Source organism: Rhinatrema bivittatum, chromosome 7 (genome assembly GCF_901001135.1).
Source record: "Rhinatrema bivittatum chromosome 7, aRhiBiv1.1, whole genome shotgun sequence".
Taxonomy (NCBI): domain Eukaryota; kingdom Metazoa; phylum Chordata; class Amphibia; order Gymnophiona; family Rhinatrematidae; genus Rhinatrema; species Rhinatrema bivittatum.
In genome coordinates, this window is record NC_042621.1 from 2,623,964 (window position 1) to 2,651,370 (window position 27,407).

The window sequence follows — 27,407 nt, forward strand, 5'->3', positions numbered from 1 at the left end:
TGGTGACGAAGAGAAGGCGACCAGTGGGACTGGGGAACGAATCTGCATGGAAAGGCCTTTAAAGACAGTGATATTTTTTCTTCCTAGGATGGAGGACTCCTACTGCCTGTCCGCCCTGCGATCTCCTTTCTACCCGATTCCTGCCCCCGGTTCTCTGCCTCCCCTGCATCACTCAGCTATGCACCTACACATGTCGGGGGTGCGGTACCCCGCTGAACTGACCCATGCCTCGCTTTCAGCCCTCCAGTCTGAGCGCTTAACAGCCGAGAGGTAAAGGGGCCGGGGGGGGGGGGGGGGGGGGGTCTCCTGGAGCTTCCCAGCGTGTTCGGCACCTAAGAATCCAGACCACCAAGTTCAGCAGAATGGATGCAGATGTGTGCAGGCCCCTGAAATCCCCGGGGAGGTCTGGAATGATGCTGGCACCTCTTTGAAGGGGACCTTAGACAAGTGCAGTAGACTGTGGCAATGTCCAGGTGCGGTTCTTCGTCTCTGGCTTCCCCTGGTGCTGTCGGTCTTGGGGCGCCCTCACTGATGGCTTTAGGATGCTGTCATCCCCAGGCGACCTCCCATGTGCACCTCTGATCTGCCACAGTCCCCTTTGGCCTTCACATAATATGTTGATTAGTTGCATAAAGCAGGGAGAGGCGGGACCCCTGTCTTTGCTCCTTGCTGTGTGTGTGGTGTGAATTCAGGCACCTTGACAGTTTCCATAATGCTCAGGCTTTGCTGCTTATGCCCCTGGGGTCCAGAGGTGAATGAGGGACTGTGGCTGCTCCAGAAACTCAGCAGAACTGGAAAGTAAGCAGAAGCCAAATGCTTGGGGTGACTGTGCCTGCCTCCCTCCCCCCTTCCGTGGCCAATTGGTGTCAGGACGCCCTGGAAGAGACCGACATGGCTGTTCTTTTTTTTTTGTGTGTCCACAGACTTCATCTGGACGAGGAGCTGAGACAGCGAGAGCGGGAAAGGGAGAGGGAAGCAGAGCGGGAGAAGGAGAGGGAGCGAGAGAAAGAGCTGGAGCGAGAGAAAGAGAAGGAGCGGGAGCTGGAGAGACAGCGGGAGAGAGCCCGAGAGAAGGAGCTGACCATGGCCAAGACTTTGGAGAGCCAATTCCTGCCTGTGCCCGAGCTCCACGGACTGCGGGGCCACACGCAAGAGGAGCAAGGGAAGCCTAGCGAGCAAGTGACGCCCAACAGGCCAGGTATGGTCAGCGCCACGCACAGACCCCCGCACCTTCCAGGCCCTGAGGGCTATGCGCTTTCACTCAACGGTACAGAACCATACGTTCCCGGGTCAGTCCAGACGCCTGGGCTCATACATCCCTGCCAGCAGGTGGAGACAGAGAAAACAAATAAAATGCTGGCAGGGATATATGAGCCCAGGCGTCTGGACTGATCCGTGGTACTACAGGAACGACAAATAGCAGGCAAGAACCAATTTTCCTTCCCTCTGCCAGTGCAGTGCTCAAAGGGACTGCGAAGGGGAGGGGCTTAATTTTATTTATCTAACATACTCTGCTGGATTCAGTGAAATCACTCTGTCAGAAACCTAGAAATCAACCTGTAATTCTTTAATAAAACAATTGAAATCCATATAAAAACAGGTTACGATATAGAGTTGAAACCTTCCAAAAAAATAAAAAGCCGTAATTCTTTGGGAACTCTTTTTTACAATTTGACATATCTCTTACTGCATCGGACAGCGAGCGCCGTGAAGCAGCAACTGAAAAAGGTGCCCGGAGATGCAAAGCGTAGAGAGCTCAACTGACTGATCTTACAGGTCACAAGCCCTTAAGACGTGAAGATTTGAGTGTCGATAGTGTGGTTTATGAATGTTAAAAATAAATAAAGATGCAAAATTGAGTATGATGGAAGACAGACCCAGGAATAAGACCAAGAAATAGGGGAGCTGATAATTCACTGAATAGAGCTAGACCTGCTGTCGTGTAATTCTCTGAGCCCAACTGTGTGATCTCTTCCTAAATCTTCTTATAATGCTCACGGCACTGCTGTCTCTGCAGCTGTACAGTGGGAGTGTCACAGGAATTGTATGTACCTCTCTCCTGATTCTCTGCTTTCCTCTCTTTCCAGAAAAACACAAGGATTTGGCCCTGCAAACCCCAAAGCCACTGCACCACACACTGCACCAGCCTGCAGCCTCTCAACACTCCCTGCACCAGCCTGCAGCCTCTCAACACTCCCTGCACCAGCCTGCACCAGCCTCACAACACTCCCTGCAGCAGACTTCCAGCTCACAGCACGCCATACCTGGCCTTAGCTCCAGCCACTCCGCCTTTGCTGCCCCGGGCAGCAGTGCGGCCGCTGCTCTCCTTGTCCAGAGGACCTACGAGGAGGAGAAATGGCTGGCGAGGCAGCGGCGACTACGGCAGGAGAAGGAGGACCGCCAGTACCAAGTGTCTGAGTTCCGGCAGCAGGTGCTAGAACAGCATCTGGAAATAGGACGTCCTCCAAATCAGCCGGAAGCCGATCTCAGACCAGAGAACCTCAGGTATGAAGCATGAGGTGGGGAATCGCCTGTCCTTTCCCGGGACCTGGGCTGCTCTCTCTCTCTCTGTAGCGTACGCAGCGCTAGTGGCTGTGCTTTGAACCCTGGGTGCTGGAGATATCTCTTTCAGCAAGCAGACATTAAATAAATGCACGGGTGCCGAGAGTGAGAACTTCTTACCTACAGGCTGCAAAACCTGATGAGACTCTCTAGCAGTTAGAGTAAATTTTGCAGCAGGGTGAATGTGTGCCTGTAACTGCTGATATCTAGAAGGAAGCCACAGGTATGATACGTTGGTCACAATGCCCTACAAGCATATATTTGTGCCACGTGGCGGTAAAGCCCCATTTTGCCCTATAGCAACCTCCATTAAATCTTTGGGTGATGGGAAGAATCCGCAAAGCTATCTCTGCAGATGGAGGGGGTCAGCAGGTTCTGCCCGAGACAATTAAAGCAGCCTCTACTGTTGAGCCTTGTAAGAAGCTTCTGAAAATGCATCTTTACTCTGGGTTTTCATTTGCTTTGATATTTTCTGTGTATGATTACCGGATAGGATTTTATTAGCAAGCTGAGTTTGATTGAAGAGATGGGCTTGATTCAGAAGGGGGATAGTGGGGGTGGGGGGGAGTTATATGCAGCAGATTGGGTTGTCACTAAGTGATGAGGCAATTAATTAGCTTGGCTTCCTGGACAGGAGCGTTATTGCTGACAGTTGTGGCATGTTTCATAACCTCTGGAGTGCAGTGCCTGTTTTGTGCACTGCGTTCTGTACTGAGATTTTAGAGTTGGTTTATTTTTTTTGTGTTCTTTTGAATGCTTATTATGTTCTAGGACAGCAGGATGTTAGTCCTCACACATGGGTGACATCATCAGATGGAGCCCAGCATACAGAACGTTTGTCAAAGTTTCTAGAAACTTTCACTGGCACACTGAGCATGCCCAGCATGTTACTATCCACGCAGAGTCCCTCTTCAGTCTCTTCTTTTTCGCGGAGCTATTACCTCGCGGATGTGAAGCTCGCACTGTTTTTCTAGGAAAACTGCCACATTCGAGTTTTCTCTGTTTTATTCCCCACGCCGGGTCCCTCGTCTCCTCCCGGCCTTAGTTAGAGGGTATCACAGAAAGTTTCTATGTTCCCTGCGGTCGATCCCTGATGGAGCCGTCCTCCGGTGTCTGCTGGCCATCGACCGCTCGTCAGTTGGTTTTCAATGGCATCAACAGATTTTCGGGAATGCCCCCAGTGCCCCCAAACCATGTCAATCACAGATTCCCCCACGAATTCTGTGTTTTATCCCTGGGGGTGTTGCACGACATCATTGGGTGTCAGTTCTGTGCCCAGGTGTGATCCCTAAGAGTCACCGCACACGCCTAGATAAAATGGAGAAGTTGTTTGGCCCCAAGAAGTCCTATCCCTCGGCATCTGGGGCATCGATGAGCCGGTGGCTACTGGTCCCGTGCTGTCCACTCCACCGCTGGGTCTCCAGGTGGAATTAGGCACCGGAGATCGGCTTTCATCTATCTCTTCTCGTTCCAGATCCGGCTTGTCACAGTCTTCCTTAATGTTGGGGAAAGACTGGGTCGATCATCATAGGAAGTCTGAGGCACCATCACCAGTCTCCATCCTCACGCGAGACCAAGCTCAGGAGGGCACCAGCTCCGGCCAAAATTATTCAGAGTAGTTAAATCACAAGTGGATTGTGGTAGGAGGACCTTGAGAGACTGGGCAACCAAATGGCAGATGAAATTTCATGTGGACAAGTGCAATGTTGTTGCATATAGGGAAAAATAACCCTTGCTATAGTTACACAATGTTAGGTTCTATATTAGGTGCTACCACCCAAGAAAGAGATCTAGGCGTCATAGTGAATAATACATTGAAATTGTCGGCTCAGTGTGCGGCGGCAGTCAAAAAAAATAAACAATGTTAGGAATTATTAGGCAGGGAATGGTGAATAAAACAGAAAACGTCATAATGCCTCTATATCGCTCCATGGTGAGACCGCACCTTCAATACTGTGTTCAATTCTGTTGCCGCATCTCAAAAAAGATATAGTTGCACTGGAGAAGATACAGAGAAGGGCGGCCAAAATGATAAAGGCGATGGAACAGCTCCCCTATGAGGAAAGGCTGAAGAGGTTAGGGCTGTTCAGCTTGGAGAAGAGACGGCTGAGGGGGGATATGATAGAGGTCTTTAAGATCATGAGAGGTCTTGAACGAGTAGATGTGAATCAGTTATTTACACTTTCGGATACTAGAAGGACTAGGGGGCATTCCATGAAGTTAGCAAGTAGCACATTTAAAACTAATTGGAGAAAGTTCTTTTTCACTCAATGCACAATTAAATTCTGGAATTTGTTGCCGGGGATGTGGTTAGTGCAGTTAGTGTAGCTGTGTTTAAAAAAGGATTGGATGAGTTCTTGGAGGAGAAGTCCATTAACTGCTATTAATCAAGCTGACTTAGAGAATGGCCTCTGCTATTACTGGCATCAGTTTTTGGGTACTTGCTATGTTCTTGTAGCCTGGATTGGCCACTGTTGGAAACAGGATGCTGGGCTTGATGGACCCTTGGTCTGACCCAGTATGGCATGTTCTTATGGTTCGGGCTCCCCCATCGGTGTCCCGGGCTATCTAAGTGATAAGGACGCCCCATACGACCCATGAGGGGATGATGCTTCCCGAGTCCTCTTCCAATGACTCCGAGGACCTGCCCTCCAAGCCATCGCCTCTGGAGAAGCAGTGTAGATCCCCTCTTGAGGACTTGACGTTTGCGGGCTTTGTGTAGGCCATGGTGGAATCCATCCCCTTACAGTTCCTGATGGAGGAGGATACCAGGCACAAGATGCTGAAGGTTCTCCAGTTCATGGATGTGCCTAAGGAGGTGGTGACTGTCCCAATCTATGACACATTTAAGGATTTGTTCATTCAGCTCTGGGAACATCCCATTTCGGTGCCCCCTGTGAACAGGAAGACGGATGTGGTGTACCTGGTTCAGACTACCACGGGATTTGAGCGGCATCAGCTCCCACACCAGTCCGCCCTCAAGAAGGCAAAACGTCCTCGTACCCATGCCTCTGTTCCCCCGGGCCTGGAGCACAGAGCACTGGATGCCCTGGGCAGGAAAGTCTTCCAGGGCTCAATGCTGGCTGCCCGGATTGCCTGTCACCAGTTGCATAAGACACAGTACTCCCGGAACTTCTGGAAACAGGTCCAAAAACTACTTGAGTGCCTGTCTCAGCAGCTACAGAAGGATTTCCTGAAGGTGGTCCAGCAGGGCTTGGAGTGCGACAAGCATGAGGTGCAGTCTGCCTCTGACTTATTTGAAATGATGGCAAGGATGGCCATAGAGGGCATTGCTGCCTGCCACATGGCTTGGCTCCATGCCTCCAACCAGAGGTTCAGGAGAGGATTACGGACTTAACCTGTACCAGGGAGAATCTCTTTGGGGATAAGTTTAAGGATGCTGTGGCCCAGATGAAAGATCATCCTGAGACCTTCCAGCACCTCACACCCACATTCCTCCAGCAAGAAGCCCTCACAGCAAGGACTGAGGCGTCCTTTTTACCATCCACAGAGGTACTACCCTCCAGTGACGAGGGCAAGGCCTCAGGGGGCAGGCCCTAAGCAACAATGTGCCCCCTAGGATTCAGCCAGAGGCCCAGCAAAGACCCGCCACAGGGTTTGACTGGCTGAGAGTGAACAGCCTCCCATGCCTTCTGACATATCCTCCGATCAGAAGGTGGCTATGGTTCTCTGCAGACCATTGGCCGACAGTCATCTCAGACCAGTGGATCCTATCAATTAATCGTCGGGAGTACAGGTTGAACTTTCAGGGGTGTCCCTCCAGACTTTCCCCCATGCCTCTTGTGGAGCCCTTTGGCGAATCAGGACATACTCTTGACAGAGGGAGTGGCTTCTACTCCAGAAATTTCCTGATTCCAAAGAGAACAAGGGGACTCCGTCCTATTCTGGACATGAGGGCCTTGAACAAATTCCTGAAAAGGGAAAGTTCAAGATGGTCTCGTTGGGCGCCCTGATTCCTCTCCTGCGGAGGGGGGACTGGTTCTGCTCCCTCAATCTAAAGGGCGCCTACACCCACATCGGAATTTCCTGTGTCCACAGAAAATACCTCCAGTTTGTGGTGGGCGAAGAACACTTCCAGTATCAGTTACTACCATTCGGTCTGGCATCTGCACCCCAAGTCTTCACCAAGTACCTAGCTGTGCTGGAAACCTATCTATAGAGGCTGGGGGTGCAAGTTTTTCTGTACATGGATGACTGGCTTATCAAGTGCACCACCCAGGAGGGAGCGCTACGGTCCCTGCACTCCACCATTTGGGTGTTGGAGGCCCTGGGCTTTCTGGTCAACTACCCGTCGACTTAGCTTGTCCCGTCAACTTAGCTGGACTTTATTGGTGGCAAGTTCGACCCGATGCAAGCCAGGGCGTCTCTGCCCTGGGATCGAGCACTCACCTTAATGTCCCTGGCAGGAGAAATCCTCGAAGTTGCCTGCTGGGGCACATGGCTGCGACTGTCCATGCTCATCTGCACATGCACACGGCACAGTGGATCCTGCGGTCTCAGTGGCGCCAGGCCACCCAGAACTTTCAGGTGTGCATCTGTATTACCCCACCAGTCCAGGATTCCTTGGTGTGGTGGAAGAATCCATCCAATTTGGGGATATGGGTGCCCTTCCGAACTTCCCCTGCTCAAGTTGTGCTCACCATGGATGCTTTCCACCTGGGGTGCCCACGTGGAGGGTATCTGCATTCCAGGGTTGCTGATCCCCTCAAGAAGCACAGTGTCAAATAAACTTCGTAGAGCTCCGGGTGATCCGATATGCTCTTTGGGCGTTTCGAGATCACCTAGCCAACATGAAGGTCCTCATCCAGACTGACAACCAAGTGGCGATGTACCTTAACAAGCAGGGAGGCATGACGTCATTCCTCCTCTGCCATGAGGCAATCCAAATCTGGCTATGGGCTCTGTCCTAGGGTATTCAGTTTTGAGCCATGTACCTACCGAGATTGGCGGACGGATTGAGTCGTTCCTTCCGCCTCCACGAGTGGTCCCTGGAGCAGGAGATTGCAGATTGGATCTTCCGTCTTTTGGGGAACCCCGGACATTGATCTCTTCACTTCCCCTGCAACAGGAAGGTAGCTCAGTTCTGCTCCCTGTTCAGGGAAGATGGCAGACCAGCATCAGATGCCTTTGCCTGCTGTTGGGGCCAGGGCCTCCTGTATGCGTATCCTCCACGTTTGCTGGTACCGAAGACTCTCCGCTGAAGTTCCAACAGGACCAGGGCATCCTGATTCTCTTCACTCCTTAATGGCCGCAACAGGTCTGGTTCCCACTTCTTTGGGAGCCGATCAATCTGGGGACCTCCCCAGACCTTATCATGCAGGATCAGGGCAGGCTGCGCCATCCCAACCTCTAGGCCTTGTCCTAACGGCTTGGATGTTGAGAGGGTGATTATACAGCCCCCTGGACCTATCGGATGATAAGTCTCAGGTCCTGGTGATGGGCAGGAAGCCTTCCACTAGGAAGTTTTATGGCCTGAAGTGGTTCTCCGTTTGATATGGAAACCATGGCTTGGATCCATTCTCTTGCTCCGCACCGAAGCTAATTGATTACCTCCTGCACTTCTCGGAGGCTGGCCTAAAGACCAACTCTGTCAGGATACATCTCAGTGCTATTGAGACCTACCAGATAGGATAGGTTAAACCAAGATGGGCAACCCGTTGTGGGGCACTTGATATGGGGTCTACTTCAGCTGAAGCCTCCTCTAAGGCCCCCGCTGTGTCCTGGGACCTTAATGTGATCTTGGCCCAGCATATATGAAGGCTCCCTTTGAATCTTTGCACACCTGTGGCCTGAAGTAACTAACCTGGAAGGTCATCTTTTTGGTGGCAGTCTCCTTGGTGCGCAGGGTCGGCGAACTTCAGGCCTTGGTATCGTATCCACCTTACACGAACTTCTTTCACAATAGGGTGGTTCTGTGTACACACCCTAAGTTCCTGCCTAAAGTGGTGACTGATTTCCACTGAATCAGTGGATCATCCTGCCCACCTTTTTTCCCAAGCCTCATTCGCACTGAGGTGAACGGATCTCATCCACGGAGCCCACCTAAGAGTGGGCCCCGTGGATGAGATCTGCAAGGCTGCAACTTGGAGTTCCCTCCACACCTTCGCCTCACATTACTATCTGGACAGGGACGGCCGATGCGACAGCAATTTCTATCAGTCTGTCCTCCGGAATCTCTTTCAGCTGTGAAACCCAACTCTTCCTGCCTCAGGCTCTTTGTTCAGGTTCAGGCTGCCTCTCTTCGTTTCCAAGAGCACCAGTATTGTTGTGCCTATTGGCACCTGGTCCGGGTGCCTGTTGGTCTTGCTTGTTGTTTGGGAGCAGCCTGCAGCTAGGGATTCACCCACGTGTGAGGACTACCATCCTGCTTGTCCTAGAAGAAAGCAGAATTGCTTACCTGTAAGAGATGTTCTTCTAGGACAGCAGGATGGTAGTCCTCAGGAAACCTGCCCGCCACCCCATGGAGTTGGGTTTCTCCTAGTTTATTTTAATTTTTTCATAATTCTATATTATGAGTTTGAAGAGGGATCTCATGTGGACGCGTGGTTACTGGCATGCTGGGCATGCACAGTGTGCCAGTCAAAGTTTTTCATGCTGAGCTCCATCTGATGATGGCACCCGCATGTGAGGACTAACATCCTAGGAGAACACCTGTTACAGGTAAGCAACTCTGCTTTACCTGCCTAGAACTGGCAATAGTAGTTACTACCCATGGCATAAAAACTGATGGGAACCTCACTTTTAGTAATCAGATCTCTTCCTTGGTGCAGGGTTCATGTTATTGTCTTCACTATATTCAGCTTTTAAAGCCTTTGTAGACTATCGGGACCTCCAAGCTCTCGCATATGCATGGGTGCTCATTCATTAACATTTTTCACAGGGAATGCTTATGACCACCGTTGAAAGATTACATCTTTTGCAGAATATAGCAGCAAAACTAATTGTTGGCTTTAGAGAGTATAGCCCTGTTGCTCTTCGTTTGGAGGCGCTTCACTGGTTGCCTGTCCGCTGCAGATGCTTCATCTTGCTTTCAAAGCTGTTCATGGGGAGCAGTTCTCCTGCCTTGCTAATTTGCTCTGTCCCTAAAAGCCAGCCAGATCCTTGTGGCTCTCACAATTCAATCTGAGAATTGCATTCCTAGCAGACTGTTTTGCCTTATGGAGCACACTTGCTTTCGAACAATAGGAATTGAATTATCCAAAATTTAGGAGAGGTGTAAAAACCTGGCTTTTTCAACAGGGGTTTATAGAGGGGGAGGGTTTTATAATTCTGGTTTTTAATATTAATTTCTTTCCATTTTATGTCCTGTTTACTGTTTTTATTCACATTTTGCAATAAGTACCTGATTTGGGGTTTTTGTTTTGTTTTTTTTTTAGTTTATTGATTTATTGATATAGTAAGTTATTCCTTATTATCCTGCTACACCAGTCCAGACTAGCAAGTTATCTCCCTCTACTAGCAAATGGAGACAGATAATACCTCCCGGATAGCCAGCAGTCCTGAGGCTGCTTGCCACAGTGAATGCTGTAAACACTGTGAGCCCATGCAGAGATCGCCACCCCAGAACGCTGCGTTACCCAACAAGTTAGGTTACAAAAGTGTAGCAGTTCTGCCTGGGGCTGGGGCTTAACGGGACACGTGCTGCTCGGCATCAGAGGATTGTGTTTGAAAGGAAGGCAGTTAGCGACTAATAATGCTGTAATAATGTCTTGCGTTCATCTACCATGGCTAGTGCCGGGCAAGACACCCCCACGTGGATGAGCAGCAAAGCTCAGAGCTAGTTCTTTCTTTGACCTACCGCACGGAGTAGGTCTGAGGGCTACTGCAGGGAATTGTTTGCCCACCAAGACTAATGGAAGCCAGGCAGTGAGTCCTGCAGTTAGGCTAGTGGTCACTAGATGTCACCTGTGTGCCACTTGGGAGTCTGTGTGTGTGTGTGTGTGCTGGGGTTTCTTTTAAATTCTGTATTTACAGAGGAGAAATACCATGCAGGACTCTCCAGACTGCCACATTCCCCTGTGCAGCAGGTGGCGCAGGCAGCCCATGCCACTGACATAGGACTGTTGTTTCAGTACCAATACTGCGAATACTTTGTTTGCCGATAGTCAGGAACAGACCGCTCCTTGAATGATGGGCTTCTAACTGGCCATTTCCTAACGTGTAGCCAGATGGACTCGGGATCAGTGGGTTATGTGCTCCCCTGCCAGCAGATGGAGACGGAGTCAGGTTTCAAAGCTGACGTCACCCTAGAATCGCCCCTGCAGTGACCTCAGCCCTTCAGTATTTCTCCATCTCCAGCAGATGCAGACATGCTGTACCTTTTGGAAGAAGAAATTCTACTTTTAAATTGGAAAAAAGATTGAGCCCCTAAAGGTCCCTCTCCCAGTTGAGAATTCCTGAGGTGATTTCCGATATCCCTCAGAGGTGGGCCTTGGTGTGCCGGTGTGGACTTTGCTGCTGAAGCAGCCGAAAGGCAGTGGATGGAGGAAGCAGAGTGCGGCGGTGACAGCCAAAGCCCTCACCCCCCCCGCAGCTGGAGACTTTCTCTGTACTCGGTCGGTAAGCGCTGCGTCCAGGTAAGTGTTTAAAAAGAAGAGGATTTTCTCCCGATTCAGAGATGTTGGAGGGGTTTTGGTAAGACTTCCTCTGGTTTCCTTGCTCGGCGCACCGTACCGACGTCGTTCCTGATCCCGTCGGGGTAAGGGGAAGTGGGTTGAGCGGCCCCCCCCGGTGGGCTAAGTCCAGCTTTAGGCTTGCTCGGCACACTTGTGTGGCAGGCCATGGCGACACCATTTTGTTGCGTTTTTGTGCCTGTATTGCCCACTATAGAGCTTCGGTACGCGCAGTGCATGTCAGCTCTGCACACGCACACTGCGCATAACGCCGTGCACGTACATATGTGCACAACTTATTAGGCGCAGAATGCAAGTAAAGCCGGGCGAACGGGCTGTGTATGCGCCTCACTGCAGCCCGCACAGGTGCCCGAAATCTGTGCGCATAAAATTTTAAGTGCGGGCTAGCAGTAAAGAAACCTAAGCGCCTTTCTCTCTGCGCTGCTTGTCATATTAGGGCTGCACAGTCGGACCGGGATTCTTGCTTTTGTCAGCACTGTGAGGACGCCCAGGTAGAGTTGGCCTTCCTGGACTTTGCTAAGCTCGGCTCCTCCCATTCAGAGGATGGGTCAGCCACAGCCTTAACCGGAAGTAGCCCGGATCTGAGTAACCCCTGAACTGGGTCATCCATGGGAGAGGGAAATCTAGTGGCACCTACCCCAGTACCTCCTGGGCTAGGCATGGAACTGGCCGCCTTCTCTTGGGTGGAATTCTTTCAGGGCCTTCATACAGGTGTGGTCTGCTACCTCACTTGTCCCTGTCTGGATCGAACCTCAGCCGGTAAGCCCTTCCTCTCCCAGTCTATCAGCAGACCTTGAGGCATGCCCCAGCTCACCCAGGGTATCCCTGGCAGGGAACAAGACTGCATGGATGAAGAGGATCTAGATTCCTTGGAAGATGGGGAACCCCCTGGTTTAGAACAGTGTATCGGACCATGTTACAGTTTTTCCGTAAAGACCAATTGCCGGCCCTGGTTTCCTAGACCCTGAAGATGCTGGGAGGTACTGGGGCAGACTCTATGATGGAACCAACGAAGAATCCCATTCCGATTTCCCTACGGAAAGCCTCTTGCCACTTTCCAGTACTGGAAGCCATCCAGGAGTTGATTGACCTGGAATGGGATGCCCCAGAAGCAAGTTTTGAAGGTGGACAAGAGTTAGAAGCTCTAAACTCACTGGATCCGGTAGCGAGGGAATGTTTGCATTTCCCTAAAGTGGATGTGCTGGTCTGAGCCATTTCTAAGCGAACAACTATCCCAGTGGAGGGAGGAGCGGCCTTAACGGATGCGTACGATGAGTGGATGGAGTTCATCTTTAAACAGGCCTTTGACGCAATAACAATGACCTTACAGATTGCTTCTTGTTGTGCCCTTGTAGCTTGTTCGTGCCTGCTCCTCTCTCAGGAGGTGGATGATTCAGGAGCGAATTCCAGAGCGTTATGGAACCCACCTTTTAGCTGACGCGGGCTTGGACCTAGTCCGTACCTCAGCCAGAGGGGTGGCGGCCAGAAGACAGCTATGGCTGCGGAATTGTTCAGCAGACACAACCTCCAAGGCAAATCTCACAAAGATACCCTTTAAAGGATCACTTCTCTTCGGAAACGAATTGGAAAAGTTGGCCAGTAAATGGGGTGAATCTCCAGTACCCCAGCTACCTGAAGATAAGAGAAAGCAGTTACAGTGCCTTTCGCCCATGAGGGGTCAATCCAGGGGCTCCCAACGCTTTCGCTCCTACAGAAACTAGATATTTCAGAGGTCTCAGTCCTTTGGGAGGTCTCAGTCCTTTCGGAGTCGGCAGCCCAAGTGAGGGGCAGGCTCGGATTCAGGTTCATCCCAAACCCCCCAATGAAATTTTGCTGACCCACCCTAGGAATGAGTAGATAGAGGGTCGACTGTCCCTCTTCTACCAATGGTAGATCGAGATCACTTCAGACAAATGGGTACTTCCGGTCATATTAGAAGGATATGTGCTAGAATTATGCAGCACTCCTCAGGACATATTAATGATATCTCCTTGCTACTCCCAGCACAAGAAGCAAGCAGACTACCCTGTTAAGGCTCCTCAGGATGAGGGCTATAATCATAGTACCTGTGCCCCAGGAAAATACAGGGTGTTATTCATTCTATTTCATCGTACCCGAGAAGGAAGGTTCCTCTCGCCCCCATCCTGGACCTCAAGAGCGTCAACCGACATTTACGAGTGATTCATTTCTGCATAGAAACCTTATGCTCCATGATAATGGCCATACAATCAGGAGAGTTCTTAACCTCCCTGGACCTATCCAAGGCCTGTCTACATATTAAAATCTGGCAAGAACATCAATGTGTCCTATGCTTTGTAGTACTGGGTCACTATTATCAGTTCCGGGTACTGTCCTTTGGCCTGGCAACTGCCCTCAGAACACTTTCCAAGATTATGGTGGTCGTAGTGGCAGCATTGAGAAAAGAGGGAACCCTGGTGCACCCATACTTGGATAACTGATTGATCTGAGCAAAGTCCATGGGTGACCTCCTTGCTTCAGGAACTCGGTTGGGTCGAAAACCTGAACAAAAGCAGCCTCAAACCCTCCCAGTCCTTGGAATATGTGGGAGTTCAGTTCGACACCAAGCAGGGCGCAAGGTCTTCCTTCTGACCACGCGGATAAGGAAGCTGATGTCCCAAGTGCATCTGTTAATGAACATGATACGCCTGATGGTGTGGAGCTATCTTCAAGTCCTCTGATGGCGGCAGCCCTGGAAGTAGTGCCGTGGGCGCATGCACACATGCGACCACTTCAACGCTCCCTGCTGTCACGTTGGAACCCACCTTATCAAGACTATTCAATTCGCCTCCGAAGTATGCTTTCAGCTCCAGTGGTGGCTGCAGGAAGCTCAACTGGGCAGTGTGTATCCCTGTCCACTCCGAACTGGCTGGTCCTCACGACAGACAAGAGCCTCCGGGGCTGGGGAGCTCACTGTCAGGAATTGATGGCCCAGGGGTGTTGGACCAAGGAAGAGGCCCTCTGGAACATAAACCGCCTGGAAGCCTGGGGAGTCAGATTGGCGTGTCTACAATTCAGCCGCATACTCCAGGATCAAGCGGTCCCCATAATGTCGGACAGCACAACAATGGTAGCCCACATCAATCGCCAGGGTGGAACCAAATGCCAGCAAGTGTCATAGGAGATAGATCTCCTTATGGAATGGGTGGGAATACATTTACAGATGATCTTGGCCTCCCACATCGCAGGAAAAGACATTGTCAGAGCAGACTTTCTAAGCAGGGAGAGTCTGGATCCAGGAGAGTGGGCATTGTCTGTCAAAGCCTTTCAGCTGGTAGTAGATCGCTGGGGGTCTCCCGTCCATCGATCTGCTGCTGCATCTCACAATGCGAAGGTTCCCCTATTCTTCAGTTGCAGAAGAAATCAGTTGACCCTGGGGATCGACGCTCTCATTCAGACCTGGCCAGAAGAAGAGCTGCTATATGCCTTCCTTCTGTGGCCCCTCCTGGGCAGGGTCATTCGCAGAATCGAGCACCACAGAGGATTAGTCTTAATAGTAGCTCCAGATTGGCCCAGGCGTCTGTGGTATGCAGAGACTCCTGGTGGAGACCTCCATGTGCCTCCCACTGCACAGGGACCTGCTACAGCAGGGACCGGTCCCTCTGGAGAATCCAACTTGATTCTGTCTTACGGTCGGGCCCTTGAGAGGGCTCGCCTGACGACGCGAGCGTATTCTGTGGCAGTTATTGCCACCTTACTCCATGCCCAGAAGTTCTCAACATCCCTAGCGTATGTGCGGATCTGGAGAGTATTTGAGGCCTGGTACAAGGAACGCGATGTTTCCCCTCAGATGGTCAAAATCCCACTAATTCTGGAATTTTTGCAGGCCGGCTTGAATAAAGGTTGGACCCTTAACTCCTTGAAGGTCCAGGTAGCGGCTGTTTCTTGTTTCAGGGGCGAGGTAAAAGGAACCTGCATGTCTGCTCATCCGGACATGGCCCGTTTTCTGAAAGGGGTGAAGCACCTCTGGCCACCCTTACTGAGGCCGGTTCCCTTGTGGAATCTTAATCTAGTATTGGAGGTTTTGGCAGAGCCCTCCTTTTGACCACTGGGCAGTCTTTCCTTGCGTTTATTACCCCTGAAAATGGTGTTCCTGGTGGCTATATGCTCAGCATGTCGCATCTCTGAACTGCAGGCATTATCGTGTCGGGAACCGTTCCTCCAGATGATTCCAGGAGCGTTACAGCTTTGTACCATTCCATCCTTCTTGCCCAGGGTAGTCTCAGAATTTCATCTGAATCAGTCCATTTCATTGCTATCTCTAGATAAGCCCAAGGACGTGGAAGAATACCGCTGCCAGCAGGCTTTTGGTGTGAAAGATGGGACCTCCTGTTTGTCCTTCACGCTGGGAGGAAGCAAGGCAAACCAGCTTCGTGGGCTACCATTGCTCGCTGGATTAAGGAGATGGTCACAGGAGCCTATGTGGAGGCAGGAAAGCCATTACCCCTTCAGGTTAAAGCTCATTCCACTAGGGCTCAGGCGGTCTCATGGGCAGAAGCTAGACTGCTATTCCCGTCGATATCTTGCACACTTTTTCCAGGTTCTATTGCCTGGACGTTCATTCCCAGGAGGATACAGCCCTTGCAGAGGTGGTGTTAACCGCACTGCGGGCAGCCTCCCACCCCGATTGGGAGTAGCTTTTGTACATCCCATTGGTCTTGAGTCCATCTGGCTACATGCTAGGAAATGGAGAAATTACTTACCTGATAAATTCGTTTTACTTAGTGTAGACAGATGGACTCAGCATCCCGCCCAGGGCTGCCCAAGAATGATGCCAAGGATTCATCCGTGGAGTGGATATCTATCCCAATAGATTACGGGTAAGCCGTCATCCAGACCCTAGATCAGGGCATCTGTGTTCTTACTGGAGTTCAGTGTTTATGATTAGTTGAATACAGTTAGGGTAATCCATTTTTAGTCAAGTTTTTTTTTCGATAGTAGGCCCATGTGTCTTTTGAAGAGAATACTGGAGGGCTGAGGTCACTGCAGGGGGTGTATCTAGGGTGACGTCAGCTTTGAAACCTGACTCTGTCTCCATCTGCTGGCAGGGGAGCATAAACCCATTGGGCCTGAGTCCATCTGACTACACTAAGGAAAACAAAATTATCAGGTAAGTAATTTCTCCATTCTCTCCACAGAGCTCTCCCAAACCGCCATGACCCGAGTTGCCGAGACCAAGTGCAGCACTTTGGGGGACCCCCTCCCCTCATCTCACCCAAGCCTCAGCACCCGCCAGCACCTGCCTCGCTCTGGAATCCTGTGACCCTTATGGAGACTGCAGTGGACACTCGGCGAGGCCAGGAGAGTAACCTACCTCTGCATGGCCACACAGGCCAGTACGAGCCCAGCAGGCAGGCCCTGCCCCTGGTGAAGGTAGAACGGGGTTATGGCTCAGAGAAGCCAGAGGAGACGGGACGGAGGAGGGATGCGCCCAGCTGGGAAGCCAGACCGCTGGAGCACAGCAGGTATACACATGGACCCTTCCTGGCTGAACTGGAAAAATCTACACAGAGTATCCTGAGCCAGCAGCGGGCATCGCTCCCCCATGCAGGGCATTTTCCGGACATGGCCTTTGCACCAAAGTCCAACTCCACCTACAGACCCCCTCTGGCCAGGAGCCAGGACCCCATGTATGTGTATGATGAATTCCTGCAGCAGCACCGCCGGCTGGTGAGCAAGCTGGACTTGGAGGAGAGGCGACGGAGAGAGGCCCGAGAGAAGGGTGAGCCGGCCCGCGTGTCCGTGCACCATTCAGGCTAATACCAAGAAGCTGCAAACAGGACTATTTTCCCCCAGCTCTGGACTCCACCTGCCTCTTGTCTGAGTGCCTCCTCCTCATTCTAGCTCTCTGCTTTCTCTGTCTCCCCCACTCTCTCACTGTCATACTTTTCCCCTTTCTTCCCCCTCTCACTCTCTCTCAGGTGGTCCTGGCGAGTCTCTTTCTTGATCCGTCTGCGTTTTTTCTTTGGGTGTCACCTTGCAGCGCCCTCTGGTTCTTTCTCTGCATCTCTGCCCCTCACTCCGCTTTTTTCTCCCTTGTGAACAGGTTACTACTATGACCTGGATGACTCGTACGATGAGAGTGATGAGGAAGAGGTGAGGGCTCACCTTCGCCGAGTTGCCGAACAGCCGCCCCTCAAGCTGGACACATCTTCAGAGGTAGGTGCTGAGTGCCCCCCCCCCCCCCCGGGAAATAATCTTCAGGAAGGCAAGCGTGCTAGGCCCAGCAGCCACCATCTGCCTGGAGCGCGCCCTGCAAAGTGTGTGGGTCAGTCGGTAGGGTGCAGAGTTTCCGGCTCTGATTCCATCTTGGGCGATTCGGTGGAGCAGCGAGTTGAACTTGTTCTGAGCCTTTCCTCTGATGTGGAAAGGGTTGAAAGCATGGCTCTTTGAGAAAGCCACAAGCATAGTTTTAATTAAGAAGTAATTACTTTTGATTACTGTACTGTATATTTGAAGTTTTTTTTTAATTGTGTTATTTTGTACTGTATTTGATTATTGTTCCTTGACCGAAGTATTTTAATGTTGTTTTTTAAGGTCTTTGTACACTGTTGTGATGTGATTATGAATGACGATATATAAAATCTTTTAAATAAATAAATAAATAAATAAATAAAATGTGATGCAACTGCGAATTGAACAGATTCAAGCCTGTCCTGCACATCGGATCCCTCTCATACTGACATTTCTGTTTCTTCTCTGGGCTCCCAGAAGATTGAGTTCCTCCAGGTCTTCGGTCTGGCCACACTGCAGCAGAAGGAGCAGGTGCTGATACAGAAGCAACGGAAGAGGCGGAGGATGCTAAGGGAGAGGAGCCCGTCCCCTCCAAGCGTGCAGCATAAGCGGCAGACTCCCTCCCCACGTTCCCCGCTCTCCACGCGCTATAGTCCCGACGACATGAACGGCAGCCCCAACTTTGAGGAGAAGAGAAGATTCCTGACCTTCTTCAACCTGGCCCATGTCAGCACTGAGAGGCGAAAAGGTGAGGCCCAGGAGATGGGTTCCGTCCGGTCCTTTATGTTGTGGTTGTTGCCTGGTGTAGGTTCAGTAGGATGTGGCACTGCATTTCTCAGCATGCCCAGTCTTCCAGGAGATGTGGTGAGATGCCAGATGAGAAGGTACTGTAAGGGGAGGGGGGTCACGGAACACTGGATAGGGATTGGAGTTCCTGGATGCATCTGCCCCACTTCCAGAACAATATCAGCCTGCCTCGGCAAGTAATCACCTGTCCGAGCTTGTCGCCACGCAGGGCCATGGGACCCCACCTTTCACCTTCTCCCATTTTCCCCAGAGTTCATACCACGCTGGCTTCTCTTGTTTGATGTTCCTGTTATAGGGTAACATTGATGCTGGGACCCATGCACACCCTGGAATCGTGGGGATCTGGGACTACCAGAGATGCAGGGGAGGTTTGTGGTTGATTTGAGCCCAGCATTTTAGCACTCGCTGTTGGACAGTGCGTGCAGATGGGGTGGCCTCAAACAGAGGTAACCTCAGGATAAATACAACTCATTGACCCCCTTATACAGGGAGGGAGGTAGGGGCTCTTGACAGCTCAACCTTTTTTTTTGGGGGGGGGGGGGTTGGAGGAGGGGACTGTGAAAGGATGGAAATGAAGAGATGGTAAAATTAGGTTTCTTTCCTGCTAATTTTCTTCCCTTGAGTCCTACCAAACCAGTTCAGACGCATGGGGTTTTTTTCTCTTTCTAGAAGATGAAGACAGAGAATGAAAGCTTTGCTGGTAATAGCTTTATTAGGAACTGCGCCACCTGCAGCCTTTCAGTATTACTTTCCAAAATCATCCCCTCCGCATGAACGGGAACACCAGGAACATGGTTCACCAACACATGGTGAACTCTTTAAATAGTTGAACCCTCTTACCAAAAGGAACCCAAAACTCATGGTAAACCAACACACTGATTGAAGAAACCTACCAATGAGTAGGACAACAGGTGGGACTCTGAACTGATCTGGTAGGACTCAAGGAAAGAAAATTAGCAGGAAAGAAACCTAACTTTTCCTTATTGTCCAGGCCAGTCCAGACACACAAGATGTAACCAAATATATCAGCCCTGCAAATCTCTTGTGGTGACACAAACTGATATTCCACCCATGACATCATCTGGCTTCTAGTGGAATGAACTCGAAGACCCTCCAGGACCAGCAGACCCCTTCCAATGTACGCAGATGCGATGGTTTCTTAATCCACCTGGCAATAGTAGCCATAAACACTTTCTGCTCGCTCTTGTGTCCACTAAACAGTACAAATAAGTGATCAGACAAGCGAAAATCATTTGTCATCCAAATAATGCAACCGTGTCCTATGCAGATTCCAAGCCCCACTCCAGGGTTTGATCTCCTAAAGACCAGCAATTCCACCAACTGTTTCAAATGAAAGGTAGACACCACCTTTGGCAAAAAGGAAGCACTGTGCATATCAAGACCCCCTTCTGCCATAATTCTCAGAAAGGGCCTGCAGCTCAGATATTCTCGTAGGTGAACAAATTGCCACTTATACAAAAATCAGGGAGACATCAGTGTCAAACAACAATCAAAAAAACTAGCTGGTGTTATTTTTTAAGTGTTTGAATACTCATAATTCAATTCTTCTTATGTTCAAGATGTGCATATATTTATTTATGGGAGAGGAAAAGACCTCAGCACTGGTTCTGACTGAATATTTCATCAAGTTTCACGCCAGTTGTTACAATCATTGATCGAGAAAAACCTCTCTCCTTTTTGTACATTTTTGAATTTTATTTGATACATTTTTTTTTAATTCTTTAACAGCTTGTTTTCTTTTGTGTGTAGCCAGATATATCTTTTTTTTATTTTTAACAGCTGTAATAGCGATTCTTTTCTTTAAAATTTTTGAGAATCGGAGTTCTCCTCCATATATGACCAAATATTTCTTCTTTTGCCTAAAGGTTATGACAGTCTTTTTGTAATTACTAAATAAATTCAACTTTTTTCTAGCAACAATTCGCCCGATGGAAAACAAAAGCCTATACTTATCTCTCATAAAGGTTTTCACAAAAATCATCTTGACGCGATGAATGTCAAATATTATTAATGCTGTTCTAGTGGCACCTGAAAACGGCTGCCATGAAGACGCCGATGGAAAGATTGCATGACAACAAATTTAAGACTATATCGCCCTGACGCAGCATTGGCGAAACATTGTCAACGTCGGCGCCAGAATGAAATCGTACAGGGAGTCCACTAAAATGCAAGCCTAGCTTCTAGCTGCTCTGCGTCCCTGTCCATGAGACTCTCCTCAAATGCCTATTGGAATCTACTGAGCCCAATGTAATCAGGCCCTGGCCATATAGCTCCTACAGACTGCAGCCCTATGAGGCAAGGTAGCCACCTCAACCATCTGCTTAAGATAGACCTCTGTCTTCCTGACCTGACCATCTCGCAAGCTGCATAACCTTCAGCTGGGATCGGGGTCTTTTTAGTGATCGCCAAGACGAAAGCATCCCTCTTCTAAGCGTTCCAGAGCCTCATCCGGCAGAGGATAAAGCTTAAGCCATGGCCCTGCCCACTTTTAAGACCAGACTCCAGAGTATCACACTCCACAGAAACTAAGACCTTTGGCACCCTATGACGAGGAAATGCTTTAGCAGGGCCTCCAAAATTGGATCCTCATCCTCCTGCACTGGTTCCGTCCACCTTACCTTAATACCCAGCTCCACCAGAGCTTGCATAGTCATTGCTGGTAGTTCCTCCCTTTAAAAAGACAAATCACCCGGGGAACATCTCCCTCCGCCATGGGAATCTCGCCCTCCTCCAGAGGATCCTCATCATGTTGAAGTTCCCCTTCCTCCCCAGCAGCAGAATCCCTCAAAGATTTCCCCGCTGATCTGCATTCCCTAGTCCAGGTGAAAATCTATCTTGGCCCTTTTGGCTTGGGACGGTGCTGCCAGGGAAGGAGAAGGAGAATTCTCTAAAGAGACAAACTTCTTATTTCCTAGCATGTAGCCAGATGGACTCAGGACCAGTGGGTTATGTGCTCTTCTGCTAGCAGATGGGAGATGGAGTCCGATTTCAAAGCTGACATCACTCTAGATATACCCCTGCAGTGACCTAGGCTCCTCAGTATCTCTCCGTCTCCCAGCAGATGCGGACACTATCCCACACTCTAGCACAGTGTTAGGAAAATTACAGCAAGAAGACAAAATTACCTTAAAGAAGATCGAGCCCCGCTCTCCTGCTGTGATACCTAAGGGTCCCTCCCTCAGTTGAGAATTCCTGAGGTGATTTCCGATATCCCTCAGAGGTGTGCCTTGGTCTGGTAGCCGGCTCCCGGCGTGGACTTAGCCCCCAGAGTGGCTGAAAGGCAGCTGGTGCATAGCCGTGCGTGGCGGTGAAGGGAAAACCCTATCCCCCCCGAAGCTGGAGACTGTCCGACACACAATCGGTAAGCGCCGAGACCAGGTAAGCAGAAAACTTTTTCAGGTCTCCAGAGCTCGGATTGCCGTACCGATTAGTCTTCTTCCGGCGAGGTAAAAAAGGGAGCACCGATCGGGTTGAGCAGCCTTGGTTGGGCTAGGCCCCGATCCGGAGCAAGGGTTCACACACGTGGAGACCCGCGGGGGACATCTGTGCCATCTTCCCTTCTCGACCGGCGGAACATGTGGGGCAGGCCAGACGGTCGATGCGCCTAACTTGTGCGCGTCCAATACAGACCTGCGCCACATGCACAACTGAGCGCACAGCCACGCTTGCAACTACCATGCGCATATTGAAGCTCATTACCTGTGCACCTAGACATAGAGGCAATGGCATTAGCGTCCAAGAAGGCCAGAAGGCACTCTTTGCACAGCCTGCCACATAAGAGCCGCGCAGCCTGAACTGGACTCCTGTCTCTATCAGCATTGCGAAGAAGCCCAGGGGGAACCAAAGCCTGGTCCCTCACTGTCTGAGGATGAGTCCGGAACTACTACATCACCCCAGAAGACGGTCATCACCAACAACAGTCGCCTGCTAACATCCAAATCTCTCAAGCAAGAGACCTGGGAGTCATAATCGATAGACACCTGAGCTTAAAGAAGTTCATAAACCACACTACCAAAGATTGCTTCTATAAATTACAGGTGCTCAAAAGACTCAAGCCATCATGATTTCAGATCCGTTCTCCAGGCTATCCTGTTCTCCAAGGTAGATTATTGTAACTCTATTCTACTAGGTCTCCCAGCATCCACGATAAAACCCCTCCAGATGCTTCAAAATGCGGCAGCGAGAATCCTGACGAATACTAATCAGAGAGAGCACATTACACCTGTACTCAAAGATCTGCACTGGCTTCCAGTTAACTTTAGAATACTTCACAAATCTCACTATTATCCACAAAAGCATTCACCATCAGACCCCCCCTTGACCTGCTATATCCGTTCAAACTACACACCACAGCTAGATCAATGAGGGAAGCTTACAAGGGATCTCTACACGCCCCCCCAAACAAAGTCGTGCACCGATCAACCATCAAAGAACAGGCATTCTCAACAGTGGGCCCTTCCATCTGGAATGCCATACCCCCGGACCTCCAGCAGAAAACTTGTCTACTAACTTTTAAAAAAAAACTCAAGACATGTTTGTTCAGTCAAGCCTTCCCCTGTTCCTAGACTAGTATTACTTTTGCACATTCTAGACTAGCATTTCTTTTGCAAAACCTAGACTAGCATTACGTTCGCATAACATGATATAGAGGTAGAACATTCAAGCCTCCCCACATACATATCTGTATTTAGTATTGAATATCGAGTTCTCCCCCTCTACATTTTCAATTCCCAGTTGTATCGCCTTGTTTTATTGTAACTTTTCTTCATCAAGTTATGGTTAATGTTTATTGTTATTGTTAAGATCTTGTTCTCTGTAAACCGAGTTGATTTGAATTGTATCAAGAAAGTCGGTATAAAGCTCTAAATATCTATGCAACTATCTATGCAGCTCTAAATATCTATGCAACTCCGAGATGGCTTCTCCATAAGAGGGCACCTTAGGGGCCCCTACTCTGACTCCCAATGGGATTAACATGGACCCAGGGACCTTCTCCTGGTTAGAATTTTTCGAAGGGCTGCAAGCCTTCGTTCAGGCGCAATCAGCCCCGGCTGCGTCCCGGGCTCAACCCCTGCCGAAAGCACAAGATTCTTCCAGCCCTACTCGTATGCCTCGAGACATGCCTCGCCTAACCAAGAATTTTCCTGACAGGGACCCGGACACCACAGATGATGATGGTGGCTCCCTGGAAGAAGGAGAAATCCCTCCAGGCCTGGAACCATACCAAACCATGCTTCACTTCTTCCACAGGGATGAATTACCAGCCCTTGTTTCCCAGACTCTGGGTATTCCAGGCACGGACCCTATGGCGGAACCAAAGAAGAACCCCATCTTGGTGTCCCTTCGTAAAGCCTCATGCTACTTCCCAATGATGGAAGCCACCCAGGAACTGATTGACCTGGAGTGGGATGCCCCGGAGGCCAGCTTTAAAGGAGGTCGGGCCTTGGAAGCCTTATACCCTCTGGAACCATCGATCAAGGAACGCTTGAGTTTTCCGAAAGTGGACGCCATGGTCTGTGCTGTCTCAAAGCGAACAACCATTCCCGTTGAGGGAAGGGCACATTGAAGGATACTCAGGATAGACAATTGGAATCCATTCTTCAGCAGGCTTTCGACGCAACAGCAATGACACTGCAGATTGCTTCCTGCTGCGCACTGGTGGCACGTTCCTGCTTGCTCCTCTTGAGAGAGGCAAATAACTCCGGAACATATGCCGGTGAGACGATGGAACCTGCAGCAGCCTTCCTGACAGACACAAGCTCAGATCTGGTGCGTACCTCCAGCCGGAGGAATATCCTCGGTAGTGGCAGCCAGAAGACCACTATGGCTGTGGAATTGGTCTGCTGATGCAACCTCTAAAGCGAATCTCACAAGAATGCCCTTTTAAAGGATCTCACTTATTCGGAAGCGAATTGGAGAAGTTAGCCAGCAAGTGGGGTGAATCTCCAGTGCCTCGGCTACCGGAAGACAGGGGTAAAAGATCCCAGTGCCCCTCCCGCAGAAGAACCAGGGGGCAGAGGCTCGCAACACTTTAGACCCTATTGGAACACTCAGTTCCAGGCACCCCTTCCCTCCGGAAGGTCCCAGCCCTTTTGGAACTGACAGACCAAAAGAGGAACAGGCCCGGGGGCAGGCTCCAGCCGTGCTCCCCAATGAGAATGGGCCAACCCATCCACAGGAAGAGGAAATAGGGGGTCGACTTTTCCTCTTCTACCAAAGATGGGTCGAGATCACATCTGACAAATGGGTACTAAACATCATTCGAGAAGGTTACTCTCTGGAGTTCCGCAGCATCTCTCTGGACAAATTTATGATTTCACCCTGCCACTCCCACACCAAGAGACTGGCAGTGGAAGCCACTCTGACAAGATTACTCAGTCTGAAGGCAATAACTCCGGTTTCTATGCCCTGCAAAATATGGGGCGCTATTCCATCTATTTTATCGTTCCCAAGAAGGAAGGATCATTCCGACCCATCTTGGATCTCAAGAACGTCAACCGTCATCTGCAGATACCTCACTTCTGCATGGAGACTCTTTGCTCCGTAATAATGGCTGTACAACCAGGAGAGTTCCTAACCTTCCCGGACCTCTCCGAAGCCTACCTTCACATTCCAGTCCATCAAGATCACCAGCGTTTTCTACGCTTTGCGATACTGAGTCACTATTACCAGTTCCGAGCGCTACCCTTCGGCCTAGCAACTGCCCCCAGAACATTCTCCAAAATTATGGTGATTGTGGCGGCAACACTGTGGAAGGAAGGGATCTTGGTACACCCTTAGCTGGACGACTGGCTGATCAGGGCAAACTTTTCGAAAGAGAGCCGGCAGGTGACCAGCAGAGTCAAGAACCTACTGCAGGAGCTTGGTTGGATCGTGAACACGGGCAAGAGCAGTCAGCAGCTCTCTCAGTCTCTAGAGTACTTGGGGGCCCTTTCGACACCAAACAGAACAAAGACTTGCTCCCTCCCCCGAGGAGAAGGAAGCTGATGGAACAATTACGACGATTGATGACCAATGCACACCCCAAGGTATGAGACTATCTTCAACTCCTCGGCCTCATGGCATCAACCCTGGAGGTCGTCCCATGGGCAAGGGCCCACATGCGACCGGCTCCAGCGCTCCTTACTGTCACGCTGGAACCCACTGTCCCAGAACTACTCAATTCGCCTCCAACTACCAGCAGAGATACGTTCTCAGCTTCAGTGGTGGCTACAGGAAGACCACCTAAGCAGAGGAGTAAGCCTATCCCCACCGAACTGGATCCTGCTCACCACGGATGCGAGCCTGCGAGGGTGGGGAGCCCCCTGTCAGGAACTGACGGCCCAGGGACAATGGAGCAAGGAAGAGGCAGGATGGAACATAAACCGCCTCTTCCTTGCTCGAGCTGTCAGACTAACGTGTCTGCGATTCAGCCACAGACTCCGGGGCAAAGCAATTCGAGTAATGTTGGACAACGCTACAACGGTTGCCTACATCAACCGCCAGGGAGGAACCAGGAACCAGCAGGTATCTCTGGAAATAGATCCTCTCATGGCATGGGCGGAGATAAACCTACAAGGGATCTCTGCCTCCCACATTGCAGGATAAGACAACGTCTCAGCAGACTTCCTCAGCAGAGAGAGCCTGGTCCTGGGGGAATGGACGCTGTCTAACACAGCCTTCCAACTGATAGTAAATTGCTGGGCCTCCCAGCCATGGACCTACTGGCTACCTATCTTAGTGCCCAAGTCTCCAGGTTCTTCAGCCGCAGACGAGAGCCACACTCCCAAGGGATCGATGCTCTCATCCAGTCCTGGCCAGAGGAAGACTTTACTGTACACCTTCCCCCTATGGCCACTACTGGGCAAGGTCAACCGCAAGATAGAACACCACAGGGGACTAGTTCTACTAATGGCTCTGGATTGGCCAAGATGCCCATGGTACGCAGAGATGCAAAACTCTTTGCGGGGAGCCCTCTGTGCCTGCCTCCACACAGGGACCTTCTCCAGCAGAGCCTGATTCTTCACGAAGATCCATCTCTAGTCTCTCTTACGGTCTGGTCCTTGAGAAGACTTGCCTGAAGAAGCGCGGTTACTCGATGCCCGTGATTGACACCCTGCTCCGAGCGCGCAAGTTCTCAACATCCCTGGCATACATACGGATCTGGAGAATATTCGTAGCCTGGTGCGAAGACCATGAGATACTCCCGCGGACGACCAAGATCCCCATGATTCTGGAGTTTCTACAGGACGGTATGAAGAAGGGGTTGTCACTCAACTCCCTCAAGGTCCAAGTAACCGCCCTCTACTGCTTCAGAGCCGAAGTGAATGGTATCCATCTATCAGCTCATCCGGATTTGACCCGTTTCCTAAAAGGGGTTAAGCAACTTCGGCCACCCCTAAAGTGGCCAATGCCCCTATGGAACCTCAATCTGTTATTAGACTTCCTAGCGGAGGCTTCCTTCAGAACAATGTGTGGTCTGTCACTACGCCTCTTAACATTGAAGACGGTATTCCTGGTGGCAATATGTTCAGCTCGTCACATCTCCAAACTACAGACTCTATCCTGTCGGGAACCATTCCCTAGGTTCACCTACTCCTGGGGGAATTCTGTGCAAAAAATCTGAAAATTCTGCAAACTTTATATTGGTCAAAATAGCACAATTTACATGACAGTCTTTAAGTAATTACATTTTAAATTATTACAGAAAAATGTTATTACTTAAAGTTGCAGAATTTTAAATATTTTGAGCAGTATTTCCCTAGAAATTCACTGTAAGTGTCCCTTCCACATACACAAATCCCCTCATACAGGGTCCCTCTCTCTTGCATACACATCCACATAAGCTCCCTTTCTCTCTTGCACAGGCTACCTATGTCTCTCTCTCACGCAGCCCTTCACACAGGCTCTGTCTCACACATACACAATCCCTTCACACAGGCTAGCACCCTCACATACACATGAGCTCCCAATCTCTCTCACACATACACACTCCTTCACAATCTCCTCATATAGGCTCCCTCTCTCTGAAACCAACACTCAAAACATCCCCCCCCTTTCCAACCATGCTCTCTGTCACCGTCCTCTCTCTCACCCACACACATTCTCTCTCACCGGCATCCTCCTCCCCCC

At 50.3% G+C, this 27,407-nt stretch overlaps 1 protein-coding gene across 10 annotated transcripts in view; it reads left to right on the plus strand.

The window, feature by feature from the left end:
• GSE1 (Gse1 coiled-coil protein) overlaps positions 1-27,407 on the plus strand; it is a 378,777-nt gene that overhangs the window by 331,936 nt on the left and 19,434 nt on the right. For all 10 annotated transcript variants that reach the window (XM_029608057.1, XM_029608051.1, XM_029608052.1 and 7 more), the window contains 6 exons: positions 88-270; positions 924-1,198; positions 2,088-2,505; positions 16,373-16,956; positions 17,281-17,393; positions 17,946-18,216. In XM_029608057.1, coding sequence (XP_029463917.1) covers positions 88-270; positions 924-1,198; positions 2,088-2,505; positions 16,373-16,956; positions 17,281-17,393; positions 17,946-18,216 — 1,844 coding nt within the window. The remainder of the gene's footprint in view (positions 1-87; positions 271-923; positions 1,199-2,087; positions 2,506-16,372; positions 16,957-17,280; positions 17,394-17,945; positions 18,217-27,407) is intronic.